This window comes from Pleurodeles waltl, chromosome 10, assembly GCF_031143425.1.
Source record: "Pleurodeles waltl isolate 20211129_DDA chromosome 10, aPleWal1.hap1.20221129, whole genome shotgun sequence".
Classification (NCBI taxonomy): Eukaryota; Metazoa; Chordata; class Amphibia; order Caudata; family Salamandridae; genus Pleurodeles; species Pleurodeles waltl.
In genome coordinates this window covers 897,103,736-897,120,564 of record NC_090449.1, presented here as the reverse complement: position 1 = coordinate 897,120,564, position 16,829 = coordinate 897,103,736, and the positions used below count along the sequence as shown (strand labels likewise).

The window sequence follows — 16,829 nt, the reverse complement described above, 5'->3', positions numbered from 1 at the left end:
GATGTGTTTTAATGTCAGAAGGCATCAATCATTCCTTCCTTTAAAGTGTGACAGTTCATGGAACTATATGTAAGGTTCTTGTGTATTGTTATTGCAATTTAAGCTCTTCTGAAGATTCCATTTGTGCCTTATCTAATATTTTCCCAGGGTAGTGTCAAAGGTATTTTATTTCAACTTTAAATGCCTTCCTAGTTTTCTTACAGTCTGTGTGAGAAACAAAATAGTTCGCTAAGTTACTAATACGCATTGTTTTGTTTCCTATCTTTAGGGTTTTAAAATTTCTCTTATCTCCGTTTTCATAGAAAAAGGATCCAGCTACTCAGTGGATGGCACCCATTTCCTAGGTACATGTTGTCTGTTGGTTTAGTATAATTGAGGCAGTCCTCAAAACCCATCAGTCCATTTATGCTTTTTTAAGGTGGGTCCTCCCAAGTATTTCTGAATGACTTGTTTAACATTGGACCTAATATTCGATTTTGCTTCGCTGTCAAAAGAAATCACTGTCAGAGATGCTTCTTTGTTTGTCCCTACGTGCCTAATGTGCTAATCCCTATTTGCGAACCAGGATGTCCAAATTGTAAGCCAGCTGGTTTGTGAACTGCAAAGCAATTTGACAAGTGACCAATGAACAAAGAAGTCACATTGCAAACTCCATATTAACCAGGAAGATCACAATTTCAGCCACCTGTAAAGCCATGTGAATGTAGGGATGGTGGCCTGCAAGAGACTTCTTTAACATATGAAACATTTTTAATGTGACATTTGTCTACTAAAATGACATGTATTGATTTTAAAAAAACTGTTTCCCATTTGGGAACACTTTAGGGGGAGCAGGCTGTAGTCATCCCAACCACTACCTACTTCCCCTACTGTTGCTTCCTCCCTGTTAGAAACTATTGATACATTTCACTGGGATTCCAAAGGAGGATTGGTATTCTTTTGTATCCCCACCTCTTTATAATTCAAAATGAGAAGCAAAACTGAATGAACGAGCTCTAAGATACCTTCCATACTTTTGTTTTCTGCTCACAGAGCCTATGAGTTTGTGGGTTCCATGTCTTCAGACAGCAAAAGAGTATCAGACATCAGGCCTTATGTGTGATGTACTTGCAAAAATACACACACAATTAACAGATTTGGCATTTACCTACTGAAATTAAAAGTGTCATACTTGCCAAGAAGGATCTCCAATCCTATGATAAAGATGTCATCTTACGGCCAAAACAACTCATTAAGGGAAGGTTTGAAGTGAGTCAGAATATTACAGCCTACAGCAATCAGCAATAAAAATAATAATGTAATAAAAATTGTTCTTCCTGTAGATCTTCATACCACACATTCATTTTATATGTGCTGTAAATAGAAGTGTTACCAATGCACTCCAAAACTCTTTTCTACTTAAGACAGTATTCTTCTGACCTAATTAATGAACATTGTAACCTTTGTAGAGGGGGCACAGTAACTTGGATGAGACAGTATTTAGTATGCTTTTGCTACTTTATTGAAGTATTGGCACAAAACACAGCAGGATAATACAAAATTCAAAGTGAACAATATGCATGATGTGCACTTGAATAGAAGGCAATCTCTTGAATAGAAATGTAGAAGAGAGAAGGATCAGGCAGCCATCATCAGAATCCTTCTACTGGTGCACAGACCAGAGACTGTGCTCCCTGGAAAGAGAAAACAACCATAAATACTGAGCAGTTCACTGAGGATAGTGAAGATAGTTCAGTTACTGAGTGAAAATGAAGTTGAACTGAGGCTGAAGATGAGAGTTCACAAACCTTCACTCATGTATTAAAGTAACTGCTTTATAGTTTGTATAATTGTACAAACTGCATGCGTGTGGTTGTGTTGCTAAATGAGTTGGAGTTTTGGAATTTAACCAGGTTACAATAAATGAAGGATCTATGTTTATGATAAAGAATTGAGTAGTTAATCAAGGAATCATCTGAGTTAGTATGATGCTGAGTTAAATAGTTGATCCTTAGGCCATTCTTATGAACAATCCTATTAGGCTCTCACTTTACTAGAGAATTGCTTACCCTTTCCAGTCATCGAAATGACAGGTAGTGAAGGTCTACACAGCCATCAGATATAGGTGCTTGTAGTAAAGTTAAGTAGTTGACAGTTTTTTAGTATAATCTATTTGCTTGAACCTGTCTGATATACCTTGTACATTACCTAGTACCTAGGAATGATTTTTTATTGTTATTGGTTTCTGTTGTTATGAATACAATAATGATCAAGTAAGTATTCAATATAAGGTCAGGCATATACCAATAAGTTACATTAAGTCCTATCAATGTAGGCAATCAGAGAACAGCATACAGTATCAAGTGCAACAGTGATAAAGCATCTCTCACATTAATTCCAATTACAGCTGTGAGAGTTCACCCAAACATCAGTAATACCTCTATATGCTAATCAATTGTATTTGTTCCGTAGCAGCCATGTTTTATCAAAACATTTTAATTCAATTCTAGTTGTTATCTTGACAATGCCTCAATATGCAACCAACGGTCCTATCACACAACAGTTGAATATATTTTTGTGGGGTTTGATTGGAAGGTGTTTTTTTCACTTTACCACAAAACACCTTACTCCTATAGTACTACCAAATTTTGACAAAAAAATGCTCACCTAACCTTAGAGCATAGATCATCATTTGTCTTCCCAAACATATATGTGTGAGTGTGCAGTAAATCCCTATGAACAATTTTCTGTTGCACCTGTCTGAGTCCACGTTCGATTGCTACATCACTTGGGTAAAATTGTGCCACTCCCCTTTGCATATTTAAATTGGTCAGGCCTTTCTGTCACTGAGTCCTCAGGAGACTTATTTTGTGGGGTGAGTTATGAACTAGCAGTTTGTATATCTAGGACATTTCCTTTGTTGTCAGCCAACACCATATTTGCGTTAAGAACGTATTTGGGATGTTGCTATTTCAATGAGTACACTTTCTCAAAGCATGTCCTAGCTGCAGTTACCTAATTGCTGGGGACTTGAGTAGCACTAATAAATTGCATAGTTGATTAAATAAAATCATAGATGACTAGCACAAACATCTTTGAGTTTGGAGATCCTATACATGTCCCACTTCCCACATGCTTCCATGTCTTTAAGGTTGAATAGGCTGAACTAGTTACTAGTTGGAATATTGTTCATTCTAATTTGACCATTTCCATTTCCCAATCCAAACCACTGGTGTGTGGGCAGTGATTATGGACCACCATCTTTTTACCACATATGGCATTTAAATATCCGTTGTCACCTAATGAGTGTCAGTTGAACAAGAGAGAGGGTTCATGTTGTGTTGAGAATGACTATTGTTCACTACCATCAACTTGGATGCACACTACTAAGCGTGCCTAACTGGTAAGGCCCTGCCGCAATCTTACGTTCTTCTACTCAGCATCACAAAGGAGATCCCATATGGACCTCTACCCCACAGAGTACAGAGAATTGTGGTTGGGCTCAAGCAAAAAAACATTCCAGACAATGTATTCTGAAGTATATATAGAAAATGTAAAAACAATATTATTTTGTGTAATTCTGTTTGTCAAGTGTTGAAAAAGAGGAGCTTTTGAAAATGTGTTTATAATCACCCTTAAATTGTACAAATGCCCATGCCCAATTATTTTCAAAGAAGCACTGGTTATCTGTCCATATCTTGATTGACAAATATGTAAAGCTTTTCTAGAAATCTGGAAGCAACTGGAGTAGTGTAGGGGAGTCTAGTCTGTGAAATAAATAACCATTTTGACAGGTTAGGAAAACCTGATATCAAATATTAAACAAATTACTCCTGAACAAACCTTGCTGCTCACAAGGTAGGGTGCATAATAGTTAATGGCGAAAATTCTGACAAAGTAGAAATGGCATGTTCTACCACTGACTAGGCCTAAAACTGACATTAAACATATTTAGAGACCCAACCCAGAAGGGTAAATTTCCATACAAAAAAAGGTTTTTTGTTAGAAAAAACCTGACCCACCAGAGTTACCCTTGGTGGCATGCTTCATCATTGGGTTTCCTCCCATTCTGCTGCAGAACGAGGGATGCTGCGAGCGACAGAATACGTGGGAGCACTGTTGGTATGAACGATGTGAAATGCTAGAAAAAGATAGGAGTGGTGGGTCCTTGGTAAGTCAAAAATACTACCCTCTGGATGATACTATTAATTTAATATGTCTCACAGGGGCGGTATGATTAAAAAGGGGTGTTAAGAGAGTGGGTATATTATGTACCTGTCCTCCTTAGTGGTCTACATGTTTCAGAGTTTACCCCTAAACTCCTCATCAGAACCAAAGTGATCTCCCTAGTATCACTCCTTGTGCGCCTACCACTAATGGAAGTACTATTACTATTCACTATGGTAAGGTGACATATGCAATTAAATTAAATACTACCCATCAGTGTCAATGTTCTGCTGGGCAAATCTGTGGTGAAAGAGGGAAAAATAAAAGACATAATTGCATCTCTCTGGGGTGTGGTGCCGTTGTCACCATCACCCAGCCGAATGCCACCAGTAACTATACATAAAAACGAATACAAGACGTACTACATATAAGAAACACTACAAACACTTAAAAAACATGAGGCCCCTCTAATAAAACACACGTTGTGCATGCGTGACCTACTTTCAGTGTTTATGCTAATGGCATCATAGGTCCTCCGGAGGGGGGGGTGCTTGTAGTCACACACTGGAAAATATATATCAATAAAAATAAATAAATATGCAATGGAAGTCAGACCCAACGAGCAGATTGTTACCACTGCAAGTGGTCTAGAGCATAGTGCACTCTTACTTCTTCAAAGCGACACTCCCGCCAGTAACCTACTCCTCACCGAGGCAGGAAAAAAAGGGGGGGCAGGGGAGAGGGTATGTGGGAAAGGAAAGAAAAATGAAGGAACATTACAGAAGAATAAATAAAGGGAGAAAAAAAGGAGAGGTCAAAAAAAGAGAAGGGGGAAGGGGGAAAAAGAGTGAGGATAAAGAGGGAGGATTACCCAACATACGAAAAATATATATGCAAGAAAAAAATGGCTATAGTTAGGGCTGAAAAAAAGGGTAGAGAAGTGTCTTAATGGTGATTGAGGAGTCCAAATGAGTTAAGTCCAAATATGGTGTTCGACATTTAGTTGTCTTCCTCAAGTAGGGGGAACAGTTATTAATGTTGCATTAGTTGTCCCCATGGGATGTTTTTGTTGAGACCATGTTGATGAGTGCGTCATTTGAAGACCCAGCGTTGTTCCCTTTCAAGAGGAAGGACTCAGACGTAACCTCCTTGTGATGTCGAGGATGACCCATTGGTAATCATCTACTGTGTGGGCGCTAGCGATGTAATGGGAGGACATTTTTGTCATAGCGCGGCCACACCTTAAGTTACTGCGATGTTCCCCTATGCGAATCTTTGCTTTGCAGGTAGTCATTCCAATGTAATGCAGATTGCATGGGCATGTAATCATAGAAACTACTCCTTGGGTGCATCAATTGTTAAAACCTCTGATATCCCATGTGGAGTCTTTATTGAAAGTGACCCTCTTGGTTGCACGTGTCAAACGGCATACACTGCAGTTGCCACATGGATAATGTCCTGTGGGTGGTAGTAGGAGGTTGGTGGTATTCAACCCTCTCTTGGGTTGGCATAGTTGGGTGTGTACCAGAATGTCCTTTATGATTTTGCCATGTCTTTGGGAAAACATAGGTTTGGGAAGGTTCAGGCGGCCGCTGTTCAGAATGCGCCAATGTTTGTTAATAATCTTATGTACCAGATTGGAGGCTAGATTAAATGTGGTGATACATATGGGCATTTCTCCTTTCTCTTTCGGAGGTGGGGTGTTCAAAAGGGCCTGCTTGTTGTTGTTGCATGCTTGTTTCATAGCATGGCTGATGATTCTTGGGGGGTAGCTCCTAGACTCCAATTTGGATGCCAGGTTCTGAGCTTGCTGTTTGTAATCGGATACCTTGGAACAGTTTCTCTGAGTCTGATGAACTGGCCAAATGGGACATTCTCTCTCAGATGGCGTGGGTATGCACTGTCAAATAGTAGCAAATAGTTCTTGGCTGTTGGTTTCTCATGGTTAGTGGTTTTTAGAGTGCCATTCATTGCCAGTTGTTCTTTGCTCTTCGTTAGGGTGAATTTCCGGTTGAGAGGATCCTAGCATCATCAACCCCGTTTGGTGATTGGTCACTTATATCATGGCATTGCACTCGCAATTGGTTGATTTTGATTATAAAAACATCCACGCGTCTTGCAGAGGAGCTAAAAAGCGAAATCCTCACCATTGAGGTTCGCCTGAAAGCATCTATGTCAACGGGGGCTCTCAAATAACCCTTAGAGGAGCTCAATCAATCCATCAATGAGTATGATGTATATTTATAACAGACTAAATACCAAAATACTCAAGAAAGAGGATAGATGTATAAGTGTAAGTCCTTCCTTCTTAAAATGGAACAACGCTGGGTCTTCAAACTACGCGCACTCATTAACATGGTCTCAATGAAAACATCCCATGGGGACAACTAATGCAACATTAATAACTGTTCCCCCTACTTGAGCAAGACACCTAGATGTCCAACATCATATGTGGACTTAACTCATTTGGATTCCTCAATTACCATTAAGACACTTCTCGACCCTTTTATTCAGCCCTAACTAGAGAAATGCTTTTCTTGCATGTAAATTTTTCTTATGTTGTATAATCCTCCCTCTTTCTCCCTCACTCTTTTCTCCCTTCCCCTTTCTCTTTTTTCCCTCTCTCCTCTTTTTTCCCTTTTTTCTCCCTTTCACTTTCTGTAATTTTCCTTCATTTTTCTTTCCTTTCCCACATACCCACTCCCCTGCCCCCACCCCCCCTTTTTTCTGGCCTTGTTGTGTGACCTTTTTTAAGTTAACTGATGCCATATCAATGCAGGCATCTGGAGGGGCACCCATATTTCGGGGCCCTCGCAGTCCTTCCTTAGGCCACAGACGACCGCCATCTTTGAAGGTCGTCGGTCTAGTCTTTTACACGCCGACAAGCCTGGACGCGCAAGTAGTTCTCCATTACAAATACTGGATCCCTACAGGGATTGCGGTAGAATTCAGGCCGCAGTGAGGTGAGAAGTAAGTTATTGGCGGTAGTATCGCTTTGAAGAAGTAAGTGTGTACTATGCTCTAGAACACCTACAGTGGTAGCAACACGCTTGTTGGGTCTGACTTTCACCGCATATTAATTTATTTTTATTTATATATATTTTCCTATGTGTGACTACAAGCACATCCCCTCTCCCGGAGGACCTATGATGCCATTACCATAAACATTGAAAGTAGGTCACACATGCACGTGTGTTTTCTTAGATGTGCCTCACATGTTTTAAGTGTTTTGTAGTGTTATATAGTACGTCTTGTTATTCGTTTTTATGTATATTTACTGGTGCCATTTGGCTGGATGATGGTGACAAGGGCACCACACCCCTGAGAGATGCATTTACGTATTTTATTTTTCCCTCTTTCTTCCACAGATTTGCCCAGCAGAACATTGACGCTGATAGGTAGTACTTAATTTAATTGTATATATCACCTTACTACAGTGAATAGTAATAGTACTTCCATTAGTGGTAGGCTCACAAGGAGTGATACTGGGGAGATCACTTTGGTCCTGATGAGGAGTTTAGGGGTAAACTCCGAAACATGTAGACCACTAAGGAGGACAGGATCATAATATACCCACCCTCCTAACAATACTGTGAGACATATTAAATTAGTAGTATCATCCAGATGGTAGTATTTTTAACTTGCCAAGGCCCCACCACTCTTTCCTTTCCTAGCATTTCACCTTGTTGATACCAACAGTGCTCCCACATATTCCATCGCTCACAGCGCACCTCTTTCTGCAGCAGAAGGGGAGGAAACCCAATGATGATGCATGCCACCATGGGGTAACCTTGGTGGGTGAGGGTTTTTCTAACAAAAAAACTTTTTTCATTGGAAGTTTACCCTTCTAGTTTAGATCTCTAAATATGTTTACTGTAGCTTCAAGGAGGATAGACCCTCCTCCTTAAAACCTCCTTGTCCCCCTTTGTTTGGCCTAAACTGACATTGTCCCTGGTGAGACTGTTACAAGCACTTGGGATAGTCAAACTATATAGGATACACTTTTATATGTACCTGTTGATCTGCACCAGCTATAAACTACATTCAAAGACGTTCAAAGATTATTTTGTATATTTAATAAAAATCCAATCTAATGGCGAAGTAAAATGTCATTACATATGTTCAATTGTACAGATTGTACTTGGCCTGAATGTGGTGTGAAAACTTCTCATAGAGGAGAGACACTGGCATGGGTGCCTAGCAGTGCTTTTCTTTTCCCTGCAGGAAGACAGTTAGGGGACGCTCAGGAACTTTATTAACTTCAAAGAGGCCTGTCACAAGAGAAAGAGAGCAGGAATGTGCAATGTCTACTAAGATATAGTATATTTCTGCTTTTCTATGATGCTGGTGCACTGCTTAGTGCAATGAAGCAAGAGTACCTGAGTTGTAGTCAGTGTAGTTGTATGTAACAAGGTATACCTTATTGCATAAAAGCTATTGTTGGAGGCTTATGTGCCAGAACACATTTGCACATATTCAAAGAGGAAGTAATAAGTGCAAATAAAGATGTTTCTCCTCATTACGGCAGCCACAGGCAGGTGCATTATATTGCTTCAAACCCATGTTTACTGAGCTAAGTAAACATAGGTGTCCATCAGAATACATGGGCAGATGGACAGGAATGTCCATGCTGTACCGATGTAAAGCCTCCCCGATGCTGGGTAACGCAAGACAGCACTACTAAAATAACATGCATATCCTTACTCATCTTGATTTTCATGGCTTGGTTAATCCCAACATGTATTTTGCAACCAGCACCTCATAGAATTTAAGGGGCCTTCCTGAGCTAGAAGGCACGTAAAAATGGCACAGCAACATTTTATGGACTTCACTGCGTCACTTTTAACGTCATTTTTAACACCTGCTCAGAGCAGGTGTTAAAATGATGCTCCCATAGAAACTTACGGGCCTCCTTGCACTTTGTCAAACTAGATTAAAAAAAATTGACGCTAATGTAGCAAAGCGCCACAATAGTGTCAAAAATGTTGATGCTATTGCGCTAATGATCTCCATGGTGCAGCATATATTAAATACTGCTCAACCATGGTGTCATTAGGTGCTGATAGGGGGGCGCGGTAAACGTGGTGTATCTGATCTGATGCACCACTTTTTCTTAAATATGGGCTTAATGTTTTCCAAGGACTGTCATTTGGGTCTGCCTATCTAGAGACCACTAACTAATCTTTCACTGAGGAGAAAACAACTTCACTTCCCTCCAAGCCACGGTATGGTGATGCAACACTGTGACTTGCAACCTTCGAGCCTGTACATGCTGAAGCTATAAGGTGTGGTGCAGGCACATGCTAAGAACCCCTAAACAGCATGATCCTAATCTGTATTGAAGGAAAGGCTAACCAGGTATAGCAGTACTAGCGAGAGGGCTAATGAACAACGCTTTGTCCAAGTGAAAGTAACTTTTATGCCTGGGAAAGAGAGTTGTTAAAGAAATGCACATACTGACTGATTAGAAATTTGAAAGAATTGTGTTGTTCTCTGTGTTATATGTTATAAATATTATAATTCAACACAGTGCTAATTAAAACATTTTGTGAGTCAAATGCTTGGAGGATTACAGAAATTAGTTTGTCAACTGTCTATGTTCAAGCCAAAGGTAGGTATTGACGCACTGCATAAGTGCCACAAGCATAGGTTAGGTGCCAAATTAAATGTTTTAGAATTACTGCACAGATTTACATATTGCATAAATTATGTTTTGTTGTAAACTGCTCTGCTAATTAGGCAGTGAGTACTCAGGGAGTACACCATTGTTTCTACATGTGGCCCTGGCACCATTACCTGGGTTTATAAAGGGTTCATGAAGATATCACGTGCATTTGTAGATGGAGCAATTATGTGGGGTGCCTTTTGTCAGAAAATGGCCCTCTCTGAAGGGTCACCCCAACATTTTTGCCTTCCTCCTCCTCTTTTTCTGACATCATTTTTGTTGGCTTCATAACTCAGGGGACTTTACCACTGCTATCCAGTGCTAAAGTGGATGTGCTCTCTCCCTAAAACTTGGTCACAATGACTCATATGCAGTTGGCATATTTACTTTACTTGTAAGTCCCTAGTACAGTGTACTACATGTGCCCAGGGCCTGTAAATTAAATGCTGCTAGTGGGCCTACAGCACTGATTGTGCCAGCCTACTTAAGTAGCCCCTTAACCATGCCACAGGCCTGCCATTATAAGGCAAATGTGTGCAGTTTCACTGTCTCTTTGATTTGGTTTTTAAAACTACTTTCCAAGCCTGAAACTCCCTTTTTATTACATACAAATCACACCTACGTTAGGCCCTAGGAAGCCCAAATGGCAGAGTGTTATTTAAGTAAAGGCAGAACATGTACTTGGAAGTTTTACTTGTCCAGGTAGTGAAATGCTACAAAAATCAGATTTCACTACTGTGAAACCTGCTCCTCTCATGGGACAGCTTGTAAATTTCCTTATATACTTTTAAGTTGTAATTTCTGATTTGAAAGGAGTGGCATTGTCATGTTTGGTATGGTTGGAATGGCAGTCAGAAATCCTGCGGACTGGTGATGGTGGATTTAACATTACTGTTTTAGAAATGCCACTTTTACGAAGTAGGCATTTCTCTGCACATACTGCTCTATGTGCCTTACTGCCTATCTTCAATCCATGCCTGGTCAGTGCTGGTTGACAGCCCCCGTTGTGCATTCCACTCAGTCAGCCATAAACGCAGCCACTCATCTGCATCTGCTCTTAACTGCATACGGATGGGTCTTCTAAGGCAGGAAGGGTGGAGGGGCTCTCAATTGCACTTTAAACTCTAGTGGCCTGACAACACACAAAGGACTAATAACCCCCCACAGATAACCTGGCAGACAGGACTGGGTTGAAAGGGGAACTTGTGCACTTCAGAACCACTCTTTGAAATCTCCTCCACTTCAAAGGCACCTTTGGGTATATATACAGGGTCTGTGACCCCCTAAAATCACCCACTTCTGGACTTGCAACTTGTCTCTGTCATAGGGACTGCCGTGCTGCCCAAAGGCCTTATCTGGACTGCTTTTCTGGAAGGATTACTCTGCTGCTTGTTGCCCTGCTGCCTGCTGGCCCCTGACTCTGCCTTCCTCCCACAAGTGTTCCACAAGGGCCTGGACTGAGCTTGCCCCATTTTTCTAAAGTCCCAGGACCATCAAATACTTCATCTGAAGGAGAAATTTCACAGTGGCGGAAAAACTGATGCAACACCAGCAAAATTTAAGGCAACACCTGCAGAATTGGCACAGCGTCTGTCTTGCAGCTGAAAAATCGCTGCATCGCCTGCCAGATCGATGCAGCACCTGTTACTCATCCACAGCACATGTTGGATTTTCCAGGCATCGCCACTGTGGGTCAAAATATCCAGTTATTGCAGTGAGGAACCCAGGCTGACCTCCCAGAAATCAGCGCATTATCTCGCTGCGTGAATAGAAATGACGCATCACCTTCACAGTGCCGGAAGAACAAATGCATCTATTAACTTTCCAACACATCTCCTCCTCTGTAGCCCTCCGCGTCATAGTTTTAGATGCATTCCAGGTACTTTGTGTTAAAAGGATACAACCACTGATTCTTAAGAACTGAGGCTCATCTAAACCTTCAGAAAGTGATATCTTGACTTATGCATATTGAATTATTGTCGTTCTGGTCTTATTTTATTTAGATAAATATTATCTATTGTTTGGAGTACTTTTTGAGGTGTTTTCACTGTGTTACTGAATGAGTTATTCCACAAATACTTCACACAATGCCTTCTAAGTTAAGCATGCCTGCTCTGTGCCAAGCTATCAGAGGGTAAGCACAGGATAATTTAGGTTGTGTTGTGACTTACCCAGACTAGGATTGTGTTCCCTACGCAGACAGGGTGCATACCTCTGCCAACTAGAGACCCACTTTTTAAAACCCTTGTATTTGTTTTTAGTCTCTGAGTCTCCTTATTTGAAGGTGGTGATGTGAAGACATTCCTATCATTGTCTTTGGAATTACTGAAGAAAAGTACAGTATTTCCTGAAGATTTGCATTTATATTAGGTCCATGGCTTAAGCTGATGCCTTTTTTTGTACCACCTGTTCATCACACAAAGGAGTTGAACTGTGACAGCCCCTGTGGTAAGAGCTGCAGTGCAGGGTTGACATCATCATGAAGGATGAATGTATAGAAACCAGAGGTTGGCGTTACCTTGATTCATTTGCCAAGAAGGCCACCGCCACTGAGAATGCCACCACTACCGAGAAGGCCACCAGTGATGCCCTTGTATTGAAAAGAAAATGCCTTATTATTAAAGAGAAGTATTTTTCAGCAAAATGCAATACATGAAAACAAAACATTATCAACCAGCTGAGGGTGAAATCATTCTAGTTCTCATTCATATTAATTCACAACGTGAAAGCTGAGATGCAGCTGTGTGTTTTAGTTGAATACTATGGTGTAGTGTGTGTGACTGACTACTCAAATAGAGGTGAAATTCAGTATAATAATGATGATAAAGACACCTCCATTGTGAAATGTCTTAATGTGTTTGAATATTAGATTTGGTAAGTATCCAGCTCAATAGTAATGAGCTTGAAAAAATGAAAGAATGATTCAGTGCTGAAGGGGTTTGAATTGTTTTTGTATTGAGTGTTACTAATCCTGGCTATGTTAGTGTGAGAATCTGACTAATTATTTACAGAGCGAGTACCTCATTGTAGAGATGATAGAATCGATGGTGGATAGTGTTGTACTCCTCATCAAATACAACACTTGTCCACTGCCTTCAAACAACACTTACAATCTGTATGGAGAAGAGTTAGAGATCTGTCATCGGAGAAGTTGGTCATTAATCAAGTATTGTTGTATATACACTCATCATTAGAGTGTTCTACCACCTGAGGCACTTCCTCACCATTAACGTGTAAATATAACCTTAGCAACACAGTCAGATTCAGATCCCATGAAGACCTCTTTAGAATATCACGTTTTAGAAGAAGGAAAAAGGGTTTATAAAGTTTTTTATAAGCTTAAAAGAGTTATAGGACTTTTTGCAGCAAGGAAATATGTCTTGCTTAAGAATGTTTCACAATAGTCCCTAAAATACTGGGTCCATCGTGTTGACAAGGAGAAAGTCAATCATTAAATATGAAGTCAGAAAATATGAATAATTATAGCATCATCCTCATCTTCATTATGATAATCAATGTTATTATTTAAGGAAAATATGTACAAATCCTATAGATTTTAGTTTAACATCAAAAAGGTGACCTACTATTGAGATTGATAGCACAAAAGGTAAACATGGGTAATATAATTTTATATGTGAGGCTAGTTACTTCATAAAAATAAGACATTCAGTCACTTAAATATCACTTCTACCTTGTAAAGATATTTGAGAATTGAAATAAAGGCCAGATAAAATGTATGTGAGTTTGTCTAGCTGGGAAGATGAGACTGTAGAGAACGAGCACACTGAGTGAGAAAGTATTAAACACTAGAGGAAGGGGAGGTTCATGGGGGAGAGATATAGAAACTGTGATGGAGGGAAGATGAGACTGGAGAATGCAAGATGACAGAGGGAGAGAGGCAATGAGATGTATTTAGCACTGTCTCAAGTCAGAGGACCCACTGTGTGTGTCACCCCTATCTTTCCAGACTGTTGTCAGTCTGGAAAGCTCATTATAAGTAAATGAGCTGATATTTTGATTACAATGAAAGCCTGTATTTTATTTTTATTTGAGGTAACCATGCAACATGAGAAACAAGTTAAATGACTTACCCCGAGATTTAGCTCGTCAGTGAGGTTGGTCTAAAAAAAACAATTACATTGTGACTGTACTGAAAAGAAGAAAAATGTTCTGTAGCATCCAATGATCACATGTATTGTTTATGTAATGCCACTGTATTTGTAAAAGTATATCTTACAGAATCATATGACGTCTTGCTTTGGAAAAAAAAAGCAACTCTGATATTTTTGTTGTACATTGTATTCAGGAGGTAACTTTGCAAATTCTTCACTTGTACAGAATACATATTATCCAAGATATTGTGCATGTACCAAAATTACAGTTCACTTGGCCTTACCAGAAGCTCTCCAACCTTTAACAAAAGATCACCCTGGAGAGGAAAATGCAGTTACAATATAGTTAGAAATGTAAATTGTAATGATTAAGGTAACCACTCAGCATTCGAATTCTGATGAACACATCAAATATGAATAATTCTAAACTCCCCCCTATATATGGCTCAACTAGACATCACTAAGATGGAAAAACATCTATAGCAGAAATACATTATGTAGGCTTTCTATGAGTAATGGAATGTTTTAAAACTTTGGTTTTGAGCTTTGCTGTGGAAATGTTAAAACCACTGTATAAATAACATCATTAATGGAAAGACACTCATATAATTGTGAGAGAAAGTCCAGGAGACCATTAACTTAAATGGAAAGTGATTGATTAAAACAGCTAAACATGTTTGTTACATGCTAGATGGACTTACTGCAGCGTACTACAGAGTATGTTCAAGATGCTTTGAATATGTCACATTAACATTAACATTAATTTCACACAGGCCACTTTTTATTGTTAAGCATCATGGAGAAGTCCTGTTCAGATACTTGTTCCATGTCATTACTTTATTATTACTTCATTGTTTGAAGATGTCCGATGCATTGGAAGCACGGCATTGGCCATCGTGGAATCGTATAAAATAATAAAGTATGACAAAAACATTGAAAGAAGGCAGCAAATGTTTGTTGCATCTGCTCTTAGGAGAACACTTCTTGGAATGGTTTTTACTGTACTATATGGAAAAAAACATTCAAAGATTTCTGACTTTAATTTTTAAATACTTTACTTTCAAGAAATAGCAGAAAGGTATGTGCTTTGATGCTCACATCCAGAAGTAGTAAATGGGTGTGTGCACTGAAAGAGGCAGGGAGAGCCTGTTAGGAATGTCTGTGGAGCTTCCAGGTCATCACAAAAATAAATAAAAGAAGTAAATATTTTAAAAGAAAAAATATTTTAAAAAGTAAAGTACACATTTTCCACCTGGCCCTAGAACTGAAAGGTGCTATTTGTATGGCAGATATGCCCATGGTTCACAAGTAAATTGTCATCGCTTGCATAAAGTAAAGCCAGTTACTCAATTGGGATGATCTCTTACCCCAAGCGTTATTCTGTGGTGGACAGAAGCAACATTTGAATGACAATTTTATGGCAAGACCCGGAGGCTAACATTATGCATATTTCTCTATTGCCACCACTCACAGCAGCTCCTTCAGAGAATATAGAACTTAGAATTCCAATATAACAAAGCCAGAGAACCCCCCAATCCTCAGTTTTCTTTTTTGCTGCTGCTCCTGCAGTTAAGTATTATGAGTGGGTTGTGAATGGTAAATAGATTGAGTGATTACTTAATTAATATTTTCTATCTATATGTTATGTTTTATTAGTATTATGTTCAAGGTGCAGTCATTTCATCACAGAATTCATTTAATCCTTTTAAATGGTTCATTGTATGTTTTATAAATGTTTCTCGATTTATATAGGCATGGACATTTAGGATGTTTTATTTGTTTCTATGTTTCTAAAGTGCTGACGTTTTCTGATATTTACTGTGTTTCATGTTTTATCCGTTGGGACTGTTCATTGTGGAGTGACCTCACGCAGACCAGTGTTATGATAAATACGTGCTGACTGTGCTGTCTTTTCCATGTTGAGAGCTTGCGGAGGGGACTCTTGACTTATGACAATGTCTCTTGAATTCTATCCTCCTGCAAGCCACGTAGGTTTCTGTGGCTCTTGTATCTCGCCGGAAATATTTATATGCACTATTCCTCATGGTTGGTTATGACTGGGAAGAAAGTGCAGTTGGCATTTTCCTTCTCTTGCCGCTTGGATGTTGAGTGAGAGTTTTGCCGCTAGGATGTTAGTGAGTAGATTTCAAAAGCCATTTTGAGTTGCATCCCACACTTTTTCTTTAATGCACTCAAACTAAATGTTTAGATTCTGAAAGCGAAATCTATTAGATTAGATTCCATTTCATTGGCTGAAGATCATTTAGGGCAGCCATATTTAAAGATTAGGAAACTCTGGATGTCTTTCTGGAAAAACATGGAGTTTTAAGATGACATTTATAAATGGAAGTTACTGCTAATGGAATGAGATCTGTTGCATCTAGTAGAACCGCCAGTGGGTGTTCAGGATTTTAACTCAATAGATTTGAGAAAAGCTGGTATTATGCTTGCAGAGATATTTAGATATTAGATTAAAGTTATTATTAGAAAAATTTGAATTTGGCATTATGAGTGAGGACAGGTTTTACGCAGATGAGGAGACAATGCTGAAAGACAAGTTAAAGATTGCTTTAGAGAAAGTCTCCTTAGACTTAAGTTCAGAAATGAAGAAACAAATTGAGGCTATGATGTCATGTTATAAAGTCACCCCTCAAGTGGAAAAATGTTGGTCTGCGGGTAAGACCACCCACAGTATTAAGCAAGGAAAGGTGTCAAGAAAGAGAAAGCACCTGTTTTAGGAGTTTTCATAATCTTAAAAAAGGAAAACTATATTGGCAGAACATGGAAGTTGTGCTTACATGAGCCAAGAGAGTGTTGAGGACACACACAGGAGGCAATATAAAGGCCCAAGCAGAGAAACTAAAAATAAGAAGAAAGGTCATAAACATAAGATGGTACATTGTGAC

General features: G+C 39.3%; 1 protein-coding gene across 1 annotated transcript in view; it reads right to left on the bottom strand.

Annotated features, from left to right (window-relative positions):
* Positions 1 to 1,484: 1,484 nt before the first annotated feature.
* The window catches only part of LOC138260834 (ranaspumin-like), a 55,573-nt gene continuing 40,228 nt past the window's right edge, over positions 1,485 to 16,829 (bottom strand). Inside the window, exons 8-11 of the mRNA XM_069209259.1 lie at positions 14,208 to 14,240; positions 13,903 to 13,932; positions 12,330 to 12,401; positions 1,485 to 1,673 (exon numbers count right to left, since the gene is read on the bottom strand). Coding sequence (XP_069065360.1) covers positions 12,336 to 12,401; positions 13,903 to 13,932; positions 14,208 to 14,240 — 129 coding nt within the window. The 3' untranslated portion in view covers positions 1,485 to 1,673; positions 12,330 to 12,335. The remainder of the gene's footprint in view (positions 1,674 to 12,329; positions 12,402 to 13,902; positions 13,933 to 14,207; positions 14,241 to 16,829) is intronic.